General features: G+C 42.6%; 1 protein-coding gene across 1 annotated transcript; it reads right to left on the reverse strand.

Moving 5' to 3' along the window:
• Window positions 1-359: 359 nt before the first annotated feature.
• LOC120940185 (protein QNR-71-like) lies at window positions 360-17119 on the reverse strand. The gene is made up of 11 exons (XM_040352877.1): window positions 17014-17119; window positions 13642-13788; window positions 12563-12706; window positions 12332-12490; window positions 10661-10819; window positions 9862-10209; window positions 7751-7942; window positions 7576-7675; window positions 5194-5399; window positions 818-905; window positions 360-620 (listed from the first exon to the last, which is right to left on the reverse strand). Exons 1-11 carry the CDS (start codon window positions 17084-17086, stop codon window positions 470-472), a joined length of 1767 nt encoding a protein of 588 aa, XP_040208811.1. The 5' UTR covers window positions 17087-17119; the 3' UTR covers window positions 360-469.
• Between the last annotated feature and the right edge of the window lie 883 nt (window positions 17120-18002).

The raw sequence follows: 18002 nt of genomic DNA on the forward strand, positions 1-18002 counted from the left end.
CAGTCATCCCCTTAGGCCAGCCATACACCGTTTGAATCTCGGCAGTTCAGCAGCAAGCGGCCAAGATAGGAACTATCAATGTGCAGGCTGAATGTACCCCCCCCCCCCCCCCCCCCCGAGGCAGTCTCCCTTTTGTACACATCTACTGTAATAAAATTGTAATCAAGATGGCTCAAATTCTGGTAATCAGCTGGCAGCAAGTTTCTAGAACTGCAACTTGGTTGGCTGACGTCTAGTACATCATTGTGTCACCCTTAGAGGCAAGCATTTTCTAGTAAGTCAGTACAAAGCAGGGGAGAGAAAAAAAAAAAAAAAAAAAAAAAAAAAAAAAAAAAAAAAAAAACCCACACACACACACGCCATATACAAGGAGGGAGTATTTATTTGTATCCTAACAAATTAGGAGCCAGTATTGAAGATCTGAGCTAATGCTAGTTTATATACAGTGCAATGGCTTTGCAGCAATTGACTATATTATTCCAGCTTTATTTTTCAGCAGTGGATCATGCTCATTGTGGTTTCCATGAAGCAATGCATTTTTGACTTGTCTGTAGTACACACTGATCTGACTGCCACTTTCATCTGTTGCATTCCTGATGGGCTTGTACTCCTTGCATTTGCTAAGAAGAAGAAAAAAAAAAAAAAAAAAAAAATTTAAGGGTCAGGGTGAGAGATCAAGAACAAGACTAGGGAGTGCAAGCCAATGCCAATCCAGCTTCCATTATGAAGTTTTTTTTTAGAGAAACCACTTCAATGGTGTCGGCTCAAAAAGGTAAACTATGCTTAAGCTGTGCAGAACAGACTTGCTGGTACTCACCTGTACAGAAGAACACCAGCCAATATTGCAACGAGGACCACCAATCCAAATATAGTCAGGACTACAGAGGTAGTCTTTGTTCCAGATCCTAGAGGACAAAAGGCTTTAAGTCATTTCTTAAATAAAAAAATGGCACAAGTAGGATTTACATTCTTAACCACTTAAGACCCAGACCAATATGCAGGTTAAGGACCCTGAGGTGTTTTTACAATTTGGAACTGGTAATTGGTCATGCAATGTTGTACCCAAATGAAATGTGCGTCCTTTTCTTCCCACAAATAGAGCTTTCTTTTGATGGTATTTGATTGCCTCTGGGATTTTTATTTTTGGTGATAAATGGAAAAAGACCGATTTAAAAAAAAAAAAAAAAGTATATTTATTGTTTTTTGCAAAAGTTATAGCGTCTACAAACTTAGGGTACATTTTAAATTTATGACCCCATTTTGGAAAGTAGACACCAAGGAAATTGCTGAGAGGCATGTTGAGCCCATTGAATTTTGGCCCATTGAATGACCAAAAAAAAAAAAAATAATAATTTGCTCACACTTGCCATGGTTATATGTGGAATTGCACCCCAAAATACATTCTGCTGCTTCTCCCGAGTATGGGGATACCACATGTGTGGGACTTTTAGGAGCCTAGCCTCATACAGGACCCCAAAAACCCAAGCACCGCCTTAAAGATTTCTAAGGGCATACATTTTTGATTTCACTCCTTATTAGTTTTGAAGGCCATAAAATACCAAGATGGCACACAACCCCCCCCAAAATGACCCCATTTTGGAAAGTAGACACCAAGCTATTTGCCGAGAGGCATGGCGAGTATTTTACAGTTCTCATTTGTTTGACAAAAGATGTACATTCCCCCCCCAATTTTAAAAACTTTGACAAAAAGCAAGATCTGCAAAATACTCACCATACCTCTCAAATAGCTTGGGGTGTCTACTTTCCAAAATGGGGTCATTTGGGGGGGGTGGGTTTGTGTCATCTGGGCATTCATGGCCTCTGAAACTGATAGGCAGTGAGGAGTGAAATCAAAAATGTACACCCTTAGAAAGCCTGAAGGCGGTGCTTGGTTTTTGGGGTCCCATACACCGCTAGGCTCCCAAAAACTCACATGTGGTATCCCCGTACTCAGGAGAAGCAACAGAATGTATTTTGGGGTCCAATTCCACATATGCCCATGGCATGTTTGAGAATATATATAAAATCTTTTAGCGAGAAATAATGATTCCCCGCAACTTGTGTCAAAATATAAAATATTCCATGCACTCGATATGCCTCAGTAAATAGCTTGGGGTGTCTACTTTCCAAAATGGGGTCATTTGGGGGGGGGGGGGGGTTGAACTGTCCTAAAATGTTGTGCATAAAATGCCAGAAGCTCATGTCACACATCACCCACTCTAACCACTTGAAGACAAAGCCCTGACACTTTTACATGAAAACATTTTTTTTTTTTGCAAGAAAATGAAGTTGAACCACAAACATATTTTTTAAAGCAACGTACCTACAGATTAAAATGGTGGGTGTTGCATCCCCCCCCCCCCCCAACACACACACAGTATTTGCGCAGCGATTTTTTCAAACGCATTTTGGAAAAAAAAAAAAAAAAAAAAACACACCTCATTTCAACGCACTATATTTCCCAAAATTTTGATGGGGGAAAAAAATAAAATAGATCTTAGGCTGAGTAAATGGATACTAAACATGACATGCTTTAAAATTGCGACAAACTACATACATTTTTAAAAACCTTTACAGGTTATCACATTAGATTTACAGAGGAGGTCTACGGCTAAAATTACTGCCCTCGATCTGACCTTTGCGGTGATACCTCACATGCATGGTGCAATTGCTGTTTACATATGACGCCAGACCTTGCATTTGCCTTCGTGCAAGAGCGTGGGGTGCTTTTTTTTTTACTATTTTTATCTCAAAGAATGTACATATCCCCTATGATAGCAAAAGTTAGTGACAGGTACTTTTTTTGAAAGAATTTGGGTCTATTAGACAATAGATCTTTCCTTTGCCCTCAAAGCATCTGACCATACCAAGATCAGGATAGGGGAATTCTGTAGGATGGGTCACGACGGGCCTGTGTCTTCTTGGTGGCAGCAGGACACTACTTGTGCTCGCCAGCTTGAACTGCACTTATGGGACTCGCCATGTCACTGCAGTGCTGGATGAACGACCAGGGTGTACTAGGCCGCTGGCGCTTGCCAGTTCACCAGAAGGAATAGCAGCCCTAGTACTGGCTCTCTGGGCCATACAAGGGTCCTGCGGTTCTTGTACCACAACAGCAGAATGAGGGGGGGGGGGGGTCGGGTACGCCTGCCCTTAGCAGGGACCACAACTTCGTCAACAGAGCCATCCGACATGGAGCCGCTGTCTACAGGGGGGGGGGGGGGATGTATTCTGAGCCAGAATAAATTTAGTGGTACACTAGTAAGGATTCACAGGTTTAAAAAAAAAAAAAAAAAAAAAAAACACACCCCGATCTGTCAGCAAATGAAGAAAACGCTACCAAAAAAAAGTTAGCAAATCGCAGGGATCAGGCCCGCCTCTGCAAACGCTGCAGTTGTGTGTTGTGTTTTGTAAGCCACAGTGATCAATACTGCACTTGGGAGGGCTGGGTGGAGGGGTAAAACGCAGGTTCTAGCGGGTATCTGGGTTGATCACGCTAACAATGTTTTTGCAAACCCTAAAATGGTAGGTACGCTAGTATAGATCAGATCTTGATCCCACTAAGGGAGGTGTGTGCTTTGTGCGTGGGTATAAGCGTTACTGACACAAACCTGACAGACCCTGACTGGCGCTAAAATGTAATTGATATCACCCGCCGGACGATCAGGGGGTTAGACCTTTATTGGGTTATATACGGCCGGTGCCTTGATGCTATAAAAAAAAAAAAAAAAAAAAAACAAACCAACCAATCAGCGTCACCCGTAATACTTATACGGTGATCACTGGTGAAAGGGTTAACTAGGGGGCAATCGGGGTTAAAACCTTTATTAGGTTTTTATATAGCGCCAGGTACCCCCATATATTACCTGACGAGAAACCTAAATAACTGGCTAACCAGTGTTACTTATACAGTGATCACTGGTGAAAGTGAACTCTAGGGGCAATCAGGGGGTTAAAACCTTTATTAGAAAATATATGGGGGTACCCGACTGCGAACCAAAAAAAAAAAAAAAAAAAAAAAAAAAACCTGGCTACCTAGCGACACTAATACAGCGATCAGACAAACGATTGCTTAGCGACACTGGCGAAAGGGGTTAAACCTTTATTGGGGGGCTACCCTGGACCTAAGGGGCCCCAAGGCCAACTGCCCTGACACTTTACAGAGTCAAATTACACTAAATGCAGTGATAAGTAAATAAATGAGGGGGGGGGGGGGGGGGGGATGTGTGTACCTACGTGTTCGTGCACTTACTTGGAGGTCTTCTCCATGAGCTCCGGTCAAAAAGACGGTCACGCTCCACGAGGCATCACTTCCTCCTGCCTGTGTTTACATTACACAGGCAGAGGAAGCAGATGAGTCGCTGGGAGCAAGCCTGAGGGGGTGGCCAGAAACCAATGGCCACCCCCGGATCGCTCCCACAGCAGAACAGACTGCTGCTGGCACCAGTGGGGGGGTCCGATTGAAACCCCCCCCCCCGACAAGGCAGAGACGTATATATATGCCCATCCGTGCCATTTTGTCAACGTATATCATTGTGTGGTGGTCCTTAAGTGGTTAGAAAGGACCAAAAAAAATGTGTGTGTTATGCAAGGCCATGGAGCTGTATTCTTGCCCCCTTGATGGCAACCAATATGACCCAGATAACACCATCTTCCCCACATCTACAGCATGGTGCTACAAACCTGCATACACCTTGGCAATACTTGTGACCAATAATTGGCAATTTTAAGAAGTTGTAGATTTGCATTTGTGAAAGCAAAATATGAAGTGTTCCTGCTCCAAGTACCATTTATTAACTAGGCAAGACCTACAGGTGCAGATTTCAGGCATGCTAAAACACTATACCAACATGCATTGCCATGTGTTATAGTGCAGATGTACTATAGACTAGATACAGATGCTGTGTTTTAGTTGTGCAGAAATAATGGCTGCACAATGAGGGCCCATGCAAAGTCATTCAGCTGCCTTAGTAAAATGTACCAAACATACACTATACACCTGACTGTACCCACATTTGCAAGTATAAGCTGAAGCATTCTTTCCAAAGTCATTCCCTTATTGCACCTTGGAAGAGGGCCAAACATGCATCTCAAGCCACCAATTCACTTTAATGAATGCCCAGCATAACACTAGTCTGTGCTCCAGTACCGTCTAGGGGACATGCCAACAAATCCTTCCCACCATACAATTACCTGCATCTACATAGACCAGGGTACTGGCAAGAGCCAGACTTGCAGCATCACTTAGGGTAATATTGACACAGTAGGATCCTGGCTCTGCAAATGCTCTTCGTAGGGTCAAGAGGCACTGGTCTGAAGCTGGAATCGGATCACATACCATGTTCTGAGGAATCATGCAAGAAGCATCCAAAACAATTATGCAGGCATCTGTAGGTATGCTGGAAGAAAAAAAAAAAAAAAAATATATCATATTAGGATACTGAGGAACAGGAGTCTAGGCAGCGCAGGTGTCCCCCACTACAACCTTAGTTTTCCTGCAGTAAACCAGTATAAATTGGTTTTGGGTAATACTGTGCACAGTCAGGCCACATATAGCGCTGGTGAGGGAATATGCCAGAAAACACCGTTTTGCAATCCTTATCAGTGCTAAATGAATGAATTACTGCAGTTTTGCATAAATCCATCATTTTACAAGGTATTGAAAACGGCACCATTTAAAAAAAAAAAAAAATCCAATTTACAAACAAAAGAAACTATGCACCTTACAGATTATAATCATTGTTACTCAAGACCAACATTGATAATTACCTTTAAATCAAATATATTGGATTATTTTTTTTAATTTGATACTGCACCTTAATGGCTCATACCAGTGTTCTACTACACCAACTTAGAACTTATCTGTGGACTCAACCCATTTACACAGATTGTAGTCCAGCCATGGAGACCAGATTTTCCTGAAATTTTTGGGGAATTTCATGTTTATGTCAATTCCTCCCTTCATAAAATGTAATTGCATTAGACCATTGAGCAGTTGGATATCAATTTCTGCAATACGAGCTATATACATAGACTGCAGCCACATCACATGAATTTCAGATGGGAGGACATCTCCGATATAATCCCTAGCAAAGCCATCTTTGGATCTGAGTAAACATGCATGGAGCATAGAGTGTTTAAGGTATCAAATATATACTCAATAGCAATGCAATTTGGTGTATGTTTCGATAGTACATCTTGGACAGTTTGGTGCATCTGCTTTACCCCAAGTATGTCGTTTGAGCATAGCGAGACCTGTGAATAACTGGGTCAGACACTGAGGAGGATAAGTAGACTGGTCAAATTCACCAGAGCTTGCTTCCATATCCCTACCTCTCAAAAACTACCACCCTGTATACCAACCATAGTTAGTTGTAGAGAGGAGTATGTCAATAAGACCATTTGTAGCATCTTATGGAGGGTTTATATTTTAATAGGAAAGTTGCTGGTTTATAAGCTGATGAAGACAGACAATGCCAGCTTTTCCAAAAAGTCAAAGTTTAAGCTTTGCTACCTCTGGTAAGTGTAAATTATTCCATATTCTCTCCTCCGTGAGAAGTAAATTGTCAGCCAGTAGTCCACTTTTTAAAATGTAGGAAACGTTTACCATAAAACTAAGCTGCCATTAACTGCACCGGTGGCGCCACTGAAAGTTGAGAAAATAAGATTTGCTGTATAGGGTCTGCCAAGTCAAAACATACAAACCATATAAATGTTGGAGTTGCGATGCCAAGTAATACAATCTGGCATTACAGATCGCTAGACCACCTCCATCCTTCGGCAGCTGCAAAACTCCTAGTTTAATCTGGGGGGGGGCATTTACTAAAGGCAAATCAGCTTTACACTGCAAGTGCTGTAGATCTTCCCCTCAGATCAGGGGAAGCTATGCTCATTTTATCATCCAAGCATGTTCAAGCTAAAAATGCAGTTTTTTATTTATTTTTTATTTGCTTTGCATGTCCCCCGCAGATCTACAGCGACTGCACTTCCAAGTGCAAAGTGGATTTGCCTTTAGAAAATAAACGTCTCTAAAGAGGATGTTCACCTGTCGAAAGAATCTCTGGGGCAACCATAGAGGACAATTCTGTAGAAGGTACAACAATTGTGGCATCCAAACCCATCTAAAACAACAAGTTGACCCTACCAACTACTGTCAAAGGCAGCTTGCTCCATAATTTCGCTGTATGTTTAAGGCACTTGGGCAATGGGTCTCCAAACTTTTTAAACAAAGGATCGGTTTGCTGTTCTTCAGACTTCAGGAGGGCCAGATCGTGGCCAGTGGGAATGGAAATTTTTCTGGCATCAGTAGGAGTAAACATCACCACATTTGGCATTAGGTTAGAGGAATAGTGCCCAACTGTTGGTATCATAAAGGAGGAATAGTGCCCTATTAGGGTCAGTGGGAGAAAGGGTGCTCCATTGTTGGTGTTCGATGGTAGCATAGTGCCCCAAGGGTCGGCTAAAAGCAAAGGGCTGCATCTGGCCCACATCTCTCCACAAACTTGAACACCTAGATATTTAAAATGTAGAAACTAGATATTTTGGAAGGGTCCATCAGTAAAAGAACCGACTTACCTGCCTTCACAGGACACCACAAAATCAATTACAGAGTTTTCAGCCTGAGAGGACACTTGGATAGTGTTCGTTTCAATTATATTCATACCAAGGATGCCATCTAGAAAAAAAAAAAAAAAAAAATTTAAGCCCAACATTTAAAGCTGTGAAAATGTTTTCAATGCTTACAACCTACCTGCAACTGTAATTTTTGCGCTGTAGTAGCCATATTTGTAGACAAAGCACCCAGGAACAGAGGTAGTTGTTGGTATAGTTGTATGGGTAGTGGGGCTAGCGGTAGTGGGGCTAGCATGAGTAGTATTCTGTTCTTCTGTAGTTAGTGGAAAGGTCTCCATTTCAAAGGGTGGAACTTCAGTTGCGTTACCTTCTGGATAAAAACAAATTAATGTAATCCTTGTTTCATGGAAGATTTGAAACACTTGTTACTTAACCTCCCTAGTGGTATTAAGTGTGGCTCGGGGCATCCAAAAAGCACCCCTCTACATCAAAACTGGTTTTAGACCAACTAGAAAACAGTGATAGTGAATTAGAAATCACTTGCAGAATTGAGCGATATTGATTAGTGGGGAAATTTGTCACTGAAAGTGACAATTCTGACAGTCGGCGTTTGATTAAATTGAACAACATTTTAAATTAAAGAATAAAAGACAAGGGTTTACAACCCCTTTAATGCATTAAGGTGAAACCCCCCCACCACACACACACAGAGTAGTCCCCTTGTCTCACCTGAGCCCATTTGTTCCCTTGGTGGAGACGTGGCCGTTCTCTGCCTGTTGTCACGGCTCATGATTGGATAGATTGGCTCCCGCCAATCAAATCCAGTGATGACTCAGCCCTGTCCCCACTGCATTCTATGTGAATGTACAGTACCTGTTTCCAGCATGACGGCACCGTGCCGATTCTCTGCGACAGGGTGCCGACATCTCGCACTCGCTGGAATAAAAGCGCATTCCAGCGAGCGCGTCATAGAAGTGATGGGGATCCGACTTGGATTCCCGCCAATTCTAGTCGCGGCGTTTGGTATGAATCATGAGGGGGGAACTCCAAGCCAAATTTTAAATAAAAAACTGCATGGGTTCCCCCCCCCCCCCCCGGGGCATACCAGGCCCTTAGGTCTGATATGGCTTGCAAGGAAACCCCCCTGTGCTGAAAAATGGCGTAGGGGTCCCCCACAATCCATACCAGACCTGTATCCAAGCACGCTGCCCGGCCAGGAAAGAAGTGGGGATGAGCGAGCCCCCCCCATACCAGGCTGCATGCCCTCAATGGGGGGGGGGTGGGTGCTCTAGGGCGGCCCCCCACCCCAAAGTACCCTGTCCCCATAAGGACAGGGCCTCTTCCCAATAAGCCCCCCGCCAACCAACGGCCAGGGTTATCGAAATCTGGGAGCCCCCCACCCTAGGTGAATGAATATGGGGTACATTCACCAGATTCCGATAAGCCCCCTGCCCGCAGACCGGACAACCAGGGTTGTCGGTAAGAGGCCCCCCCCCCCCCCCCCATGTTGAGGGCATGCGGCCTGGTACGGCTCAGGAGGGGGGGCGCTAGCTTGTCCCCACTCCTTTCCTGATCGGCCGGGCAGCGTGCTTGGATAGGGGTCTGGTATGGATTGTGGGGGGACCCCCACACCATTTTTTTCAGCGTGGGGGGGGGGGGTCTCCTTGCAATCCATATCAGACCCAAGGGCCTGGTATGCCGTTTTTTTTATTTCAAATTTGGCGTGGAGTTCCCTCATGATTCATACCAAACCCCGCTGCTAGAATTGGCAGGAAGCCAAGTCGGATCCCCGTCGCTTCTATGAATGCTCCCCCCTATTGCGGCAAGCCGGCTCGTAGGTGGTCAATCTCGAGAAAGGGAGTGAGATTGACACAATATCGCGGTCACCTACTGTACACAGCAGGACGGAGCACACCTGCACAGGTATCCCACCTTAGGAGAGCCTTCTCCAACATGGCCACTGCGTGGGATGAGCCACCTGCACCACCAGGGGACCTCAGAAGACGAGGATCAGGGCCACTCTGTGCAAAACTAACTGTACAATGAAGGCAAGTATGACTTTTAAACAAATTTACAAACCCTTTAGTTATATGATTTAGTGTTTCAAACTCATACCTGGGATGTCTACTAGACTCTTGTTTGGATAGATTTAGGTATAAGAAATATAGGCCTACAAAGTACCACTTTGACATTCAAAAAGAAGACACAATACCACCAGGGAGGTTGAGCAAACAACTCAAACGTGTGCAAAAAGCAGTGATGGAACCTCCCTTAACCCACACCACTTACCAGTTGTGTTTGTAGTGGTTGTTGGCATCTGTGTAGTTGGTACCCTCATTGTAGGAAGGAGAGTAGGTGTAACTGGTTTACAGGGTCCTAGAATGGCAGCTTTGATGGTTAGGTTCAGACTGAAGTTTCCAAGCAAGGTGTAAGTATGAGTGGAGACTGGGTTATTGGACACAAAGGAGCCATTGCCATCACCATAGGTCCAGTTAAAAGACAGGATAGATTTGTTGAGGTAGTGGCTCGGATCATGGATTTTAACATCAAATGAAATTGGAGAATCTTTGATATAGATGTGGTCAGAGGAATTCTTGTCATTTTTCTGTGAAATGTTCACAAAGAAAGGAATTTGATCTGAAAATAAAAATGCCATCTGGGTGATCAATGTACATTGGAAGGATTTTAAGTGAATATGAAATGGAGTGGTTCTCATTGTCAATTTTCCCTATTAGAAATGCATAAGGTGAGTGTCTGCATTTCTTTAGTAATTCAAAATTTATTTTTTGCAGAGGATGTGATGCCTCAAGTCAGACTTTAGTGCAGTAAGAATAAAAATAAACCACTGCAACTTGGAGTTAATAGGGTGTGAATATTTGCCATTTGGGTTGACACCTACCTTACTACCATAATGGCAACTCCATTTTGGTAATAACAGAAAAGTACCACAAAGACAGGATTCAAAGTGTTCTCTGCTTGGATACACCATATGGATGCAGATACCGATTACATTTACAAATACACTTTCCAAACGCATATTAAATATGCATCTAGATCACACAAAGTCTATCGGCATCTTCACACTTACCTGTTACAATGTACAGGCCACTTGCTTTAGCAACAGGGTAATGCCTGCGATTGCCTTTCCTAAAAACAGTCACCTCCATCATCTGTGCACCAGCTGTGATGTTTGCAGTATTTATGGAGAGAACAGCTGAAGATCTTCCAGTTGTCTGATAGTACTGGCCTAGATATAGAAAATACTTTCATTATCAAGCCTCTCTTAATTACCTAATCAAAATTTACACTTACAGCATTGTCTAGTTTCCCCTAAAAACATGGGAGGCTCAGGAATGGGAAGAAAATGCTTTAAAGCCCATTTGATTTGAAACAATGGTGTCACTTGTATAATAGCAAGAAAAGCCCAATACCAACTAGCTGCCAAGTGACTGGTGTTTTTCCCAGCTAGTTTAGGCAGAACTAGAACTACACATGGGGCCAGATCCTCAAAGAAGTTACGCTGGCATATCTATTGATACGCCGGAGCAAACTAGAAGTTACGCGGAGTATCTTTGTTTTGTAGCCACAAAACAAGATACGCCTGAAGCTGGGCTAGATCCGACTGGCGTACGTCGGATCTAAGGTGCACATTTACGCTGGCCGCTAGGTGGCATTTCCGCGTCAAGTATGCAAATTAGCTAGATACAGCGATCCACAAACGTACGTCCGGCGCATTTTTTTTACGTTGTTTCCGTAAGGCTTTTTTCGGCGTATAGTTACCCCTGCTATATGAGGCGCACTCAATGTTAAGTATGGCCGTCATTCCCGCGTCAAATTTTGAATTTTTTTACGTCGTTTGCGCAAGTCGTTCACGAATAGGGTAGAATTGCGGATGAATGACGTTCACGTCGTAAGCATTGGCTTGTTGTGGGTTAATTTCGAGCATGCGCACTGGGATACCCCCACGGACAGCGCATGCGCCGTAAAAAAAAAAAAAAAAAAAAAAAAAGTCATTTACGTTGGGTCAAGACGTATTAACATAAAACACGCCCCCATCACATCCATTTGAATTGCACGCCCTTACGCCTCCAAAGTTACACTACGCCGCAACTTATGGCGCAAATTCTTTCAGGATAAGGAAAATATGCTGTAAGTTACGGCGGCGTAGTGTATCAGAGATACGCTATGCCGGACGCAACAATGCGCCACGCTACGTGGATCTGCCCCACGGAGTGTAATATAGCCAGATTAAGCAAGCTTGCATCATTGCTGTGCAATATGACAGAAGAACAGGGCTTTTTTTCAGGGGGAACTTGGTGGAACTCAGTTCCACCACCTCTGGCTCAGATCCTTGGGGAGGCCTGCTTACCACAATCACTTGTAAACACAGAAGTCTGGTTTCTTGGTTTACAAGTGGCAGTTCTGCACTCTGTGTGTAACCCTCCTGAACTCCCCTGTATGTAATGCAATACTGGCATTTAATGCCACTTTAAGACCCTCCTACTGTTTGTGAAATTTGACTGACCACACCCACTATTTAATGTGATTTGGAGGGTGTGTGAGTGGAAGAGTTTTGGGGGGTCGTGGTTGAGTTCCAGCACCTATTGTTTGAGAAAAAAATCCCTGCAGAAGAATATGTGCAGAAAATCTATTCAGGTTCCTGACAAAAGCCCAACTGCACCTCAGATTGTCAAGGCTGCAATTCAGCCAACTTTCTTTGAGATCTACATTAACATACACAACCCATGACAATACCAACCCAGTGTTTGGAAGATGTAGATGAAGTTATGGAGTCTCCAGTCATGGTGGTGAGGAAATGGTCTTCCATCTGGAAACTGGTTGGAAAAACTGCAGTTTCCTTCATTACAGAATGGTACCCATTTGGTCCAGTTATACACATACTGATCACTAAAGGAAGCTGAAATAAGCAGCAGATTAGAGAAGTCAGCCATCCTTGCCTCCTAACAGATAAACCTGCGTCTATATTTACCATTAGCACATCCTCGTTGATAGACTATATCCCCATCTTCAGTCTCCTTTTGACATCTGGGAAAACGCAGATTCACAGCAAATGTAACATTTGACCCTATCAGTGCAGGACTGTCACTGGTCAGCAGTACCACTACTTTGCCACCTAAAAATAAAAACAAAGGTTAGGACAGGACATCCAGTAGCAAAAGTTTGAAAAAAGTGTAACTGGGCCATTTGATGTCAAGGGTTGCTAGATTTGACCCAACAAAAGCCAAAAAAAAAAAAAAAAAAAAATTCCCATCCAACTATTTTTTTTTATATTTGACCCTTAGTTTATATGTTTACTTGGCACCCTTTTGTCTTAGCAGAAAAGCACACTATTGTACACATTACCTAGCAGGAGCTACACCTACTGGCTTACAGCAAGGTACCAATGTTAATTGCCGGCAACTTACAAAAAACTCTTGGCCAAGCCTTAAACAATTTGAATTTTGAAAAATCTTTACAGCCATTATGCCACATTGATTTAAATGCAACCAAATCATAGGAAACCGTGACATTTGCCAAGTGGATGACATGCTACTTATTCCACATGGTTGCCAAATTAGGAGTCTCAAGGCCCTTGGCTGTTGAAGTCACTTATTTTATAAACAGGTAAGAGCAGTGCCAGCTTTGGAGTCTTTTCAAACCATTAAATCTCACTGGTTCTTAGCGGCATAAAAGGTTTGTATATTCATAAAATTGTTGCTGTACGGTAGTTCTTTAGTGTAAATGAGAGCAAAGTCTTTATTTCAATAAAGGAATGTCCAATTTTAGGCCGTTTTGCAATTTATAGTATACATAAAACCAAGTGATTTAAGAGTAGGGAATGCCGGATTTACTACCCAAGAGAATTACTCTTGGGTAGTAGTCATTGAAACAAGCACTCACATTGGAAGACTACTGCACCATCCCAGTTTTGTACTTGCGATAATGTGGCCCTGTCATAAAGTGTATCTATTTGGAGGGGGTGGCCCAAGGATTCACTATAAAAGCATACAGATAGCATTTTTTGTACATATGGCGCAATAGAAGCCATTTTTTGGTGGCATATATTACCTCTCCAGCAGTTTTCCCATCTAGGATCACCAGACTTCCAGGCAGGATAAAGCTTATCATCCCAAGAGCTGCTGTCTGGGGACCAATCATGTATGTGGCGATTTGCATTACCAGTCGGCCTTCCGAACTCTGCCACATCTTGGAAGCCTGTAGGAGACACTTTTTAAATCACCCAATATACCAAACCATGGCAAAAGTTGATGCAGGTATGTTTTGCCAAATTAGATGTGAAAGTTAAAGTGGATGTAAACCCCCAAATGTTTGTTTTTTTGATGTCACAATGTAGAGAATGAGATTTCCTATCATCGGTGCCCAGTCTTGCCACAGAGTTAATCCAGCACTGAGCAATCCTCTATTGTTCAGGTTATTTACATATCTCATGCCCTAGCTTGCAGACATGCACAGCTTCTGTAAAGTGCACAATTCACATCCCCCTCCTCTCCCAGGATTGGCTGTCTTTCCTGTGTTTTGATTAAATGTTTTCAAAATATGGGGTGATCCACAGTTCAGTGTAAACAGCCATCAGAATATACATAGACAAGAAGCTGTGCATGTCTGCAAACTAGTGCACGAGATATGTAAATAACCTGTCACTCAAGGACTTTGGTCTTTATCTGGAAGTCTGTTTTATTTCACTGAACAATAAAAGAGAATTGCTCAGCGCTGGCTTAACTCTGTGTGGCAAGACTGGGCACAGATGATAGGAAATCAGATTCTCTACATCGTGACATCAAACTTTAAGTTAACCGATTTAGTCAGAGTCACACAAGTAGTGTTAACAGATATAGAAGGTTTCTTAAACATTTATGGATAAACCACATTAAAGAAGCTAGTGGAGACAGGTGAGGGGGGGGGGGGGTCCTTTAGCCCAGGCACCACCTACTCTGCCAGAACAATGCCTAAAATTCTGTTTACTTGCCACATTGAGTTAATCTAGAGCTCCTATATTTGTACATCCATTTACTGCACTCACTAGTGACCAGTTCTAGTACAGAAATAAGAAAAGCAGTGAAGTGGATGGGTTTTCTGATGGCCATCAAGAAGTCACACACTTAAAGTATACTAGTTTGAAAGGGGTATGCTGGCAACACCCAACTTTTCTAAATTGTCAAGACCATTGCTTGATGTGGAGAAAAATAAACTTATGGCATTCTAGAGGAACGCTTTAGCCTGGCCACCGCCAACCAGTTTTAAAATTAGCTGCAGAATGTTGTCTATTAAAGTCACAGGATTCAAATAAGATAATTTTTAAATAGACATATTTAGGCTGTAAAAATTCTCCCAACTGTCTCTGATTTGGAACAAAGTCCTTCATTTTGGTCTGATCCATACAACATGCATGGTTTAGCAAAAAAAAAAAAAAAAAAAAAAAAAAAAAAAACACTATTCCCAGTGCTAAACCAGTCAGCCAATGTCTAAATTGTTGCATTTGAAAATTTTCCAAAGTATATAAAAAGTAAGTTGTGGGGAAAGAAAAAATAAAGGGGCACTTGTGGGTTTAACTAATCTTCGTTTGTACAATTCTCCTTTACAGGGGGGGGGGGGGGGGGGGGTGGAAGGGAGTGTGTCCTATGCCTACATAGTTTTAATTAGGTGTCCCTTATTCCCATCTCAAAAAGTTGGGAGATTTGATAATACTTGAGGTGAAGCAAAGTTTCCTTAAACACTTAAGGACCCCCTACAGACAATATACGTCGGCAGAATGGCACAATCACATACCTGTACGTGTCTCTTTAAGGCCCAGCCGTGGGGCCGAAGCTCCGTGACCCGATCACCGCCGAAGAACGGGTAGAGGTGTGTGTGTAAACACACCTTCCCCGTTCATTATGTCAGTGATCGTCTGTTCCCTGATATAGGGAAAGACGATCAATGACGTCACACATCCAGCCCCCCTACAGTAAGAAACACATGTGAGGTCACACTTAACTCCTGCAGTGCCCCCTAGTGGTTAACCCCTAAACTGCAATTGTCATTTCACAGTAAACAGTGCATTTTTATAGCACTTTTTGCTGTGAAAATGACAATGATCCCAAAAACGTGTGAAAATTGTCCGACATAATGTTGCAGTCATGAAGAAAGAAAAACATTTTTTTTATAACTATTCCCTATTTTGTAAATGCTTTAAATTTTGCGCAAACCAATCGATAAACGCTTATTGCGATTTTTTTTTACCAAAAATAAATAGGTAGAAGAAAATAAAATGTATATATTTTTGAGGGGAGATTATATCATAAAGTAAAACATAGCTTTTTTCAAAATTGTCGCTCCATTTTTGTTTATAGCGCAAAAAAATAACTGCAGAGGTGAGCAAATACCACCAAAAGAAATCTCTATTTGAGAGAAAAAAAATAAAAAAAAAAAAATAAAATAAAAAAAAAAAGCAAATTTTGTTTGGGAGCCACGTCGCACGACAACGCAATTGTCAGTTAAAGCGACGCAGCGTCGAATCGCAAAAAGAGGCAAGATCCTCAACCTGCATAATGGTCCGGGTCTCAAGTGGTTAATCTGTTTATATCTGACTATTGGAAGCATAATATAGCCATTTTAAAAATTGCAAGAATTTGACTGCTGCCAATTTTAAATCCTTGGACACAAAGGATTCCTACAATCCTTCAAATTGTATTCCTCACCCACGATTTGTGGCGGAGCACAAACGCACCAGAACTTTATAACAAATACACCTTGTAGCAATATTGAATGCTTACAACCAGCAACATGTATTGAGGCAATGACGCTAAACCACAAGGCGTCTCCTTGGCAATGAACAAACATTAGTGAATATGTAAAACAATGCGCACTACATTGGGGAGTGCTGCAAGTCAGCACCAACATGTACAGCTTTAGGTTGATATGCTCACCAAGGAGCAGCATGCATTCCAAAGCGCACAAACAATCTTTGGCGCCATCACTTAGATGCACAAATACGTTATAGATGCTATTCACTAAAGAAGCATCAGTCTTTACTAAAAATAAAAGAACACCACACTCTCTAAAAATAATTTTCAGGTCTTAGAGAGCCCTTGCTAAAACAATTTCATTGATGATCACTGGCAAATGCGTACCTTACATCGGTAGCTAGTGAGAAGAACACCCCCTTACAAAACAGGTAGAAAAGGAGTGGGTACATGTAAATGGAATGAATCCTAAAACCAAACAGGCACCATCAGAGTGAGGAGCCACAGTGGGAGGAACCCCTAGAAACCTCGATTGAGAATGGCTGCTGCAGTCCATCACATTACATCGTAGGGATTGTAGATCCACAAGATGTACTACACATCCAAGTAGTTGTAAAAATGTAATTTTATGCAAGAATATACAATTCAAAAGGGAGACCCATTAATAACAATACAAGCACTTTGAAAACAAACTCACGTGTTCCTGCCTGGGCCGCAGAGATCAGCCAGACACTGAGCACCAACCAACCCCTCACCACTGCAGCCTGCATTGCAAAAAGTGAATTGTTTCCTCTCCTTCCAGCACAGCGGTATTTAAACTCTACTAACCACAGCTGAGGGTAATAGCAATCAGAGTTCTAATGTTTCCTCCTCCTGTCTATGAAAAGCCTTCAGGCTCATCATGTGATGGAATTAAGGAAAGATGTCTGATTCTGTGTCCTGGGCCCTGCATCATCGCTCATGTGCTTATGAGTCACTTACCATGAATCTCAGATTTTAACTAAGTTTCTCAAATATCAGAGGTGTGATCGCTATCATTGCCTGAGGAGATGACAATTATCATTGTAATATTGTGTTTATCATGGACACATTTCTTGACTTATACGATTCATTTCAAATAGCACCCCAACACACTAAAGCCTCATACACACGATCAGATTTTTAGCAGATAAAGCGTAGGACTTTTGTCCGAAGGGCGTTGGCCAAGAACTTGTCTTGCATACAAACTGCAAATAATTGTCAGCCAACAAACACAAAACTACAAGGTTTTTCAGCTCTTTAGCGCCACCCTTTAGGCACCTTCTGCTAATGTTGTGTATCGCTACCCGCTGTAGGAGCCGCTGTTTGATTCAGAATCGGCTTTCTAGGTTACCTTTTTTGACTTGGTCTAGGGGTGACTTCTGTGAGTGTGAATAAAGAGCAAGTGTCCAGACACAAATTCAGTTTCAAAGCTTTATTCCAAGGCCCAAACTGGCCAACATCAACAGGGCACACGACAGGAAAAAAGGCTGATGAGCGTAGAGGAACTTTAGTATCAGGCCTGGATGTTAGGAGAGAGCAAGCCTGCTCTCAGCAATGATGCAGATCAATTCCTCGCCACCCAATCAGGGTGGGTAAAGTGCCCCCAAACAGGCAGTTATCTCCGGCCTGGCAGCCAGAGCGTCACTTGCAAAAAATCACTGGGAG

Source organism: Rana temporaria, chromosome 5 (assembly GCF_905171775.1).
Source record: "Rana temporaria chromosome 5, aRanTem1.1, whole genome shotgun sequence".
Classification (NCBI taxonomy): domain Eukaryota; kingdom Metazoa; phylum Chordata; class Amphibia; order Anura; family Ranidae; genus Rana; species Rana temporaria.

Excerpts from the sequence above, each read along its gene's own strand:
- LOC120940185 (XM_040352877.1), bottom strand. The coding sequence starts at position 17,086 with ATGCAGGCTGCAGTGGTGAGGGGTTGGTTGGTGCTCAGTGTCTGGCTG. Across the intron at positions 12,707-13,641 it reads ATGGGAAAACTGCTGGAGAG|GTGGCAAAGTAGTGGTACTG; the intron begins GTAATATATGCC and ends TTTTATTTTTAG. Across the intron at positions 12,491-12,562 it reads TCAACGAGGATGTGCTAATG|CTTCCTTTAGTGATCAGTAT; the intron begins GTAAATATAGAC and ends TGCTTATTTCAG.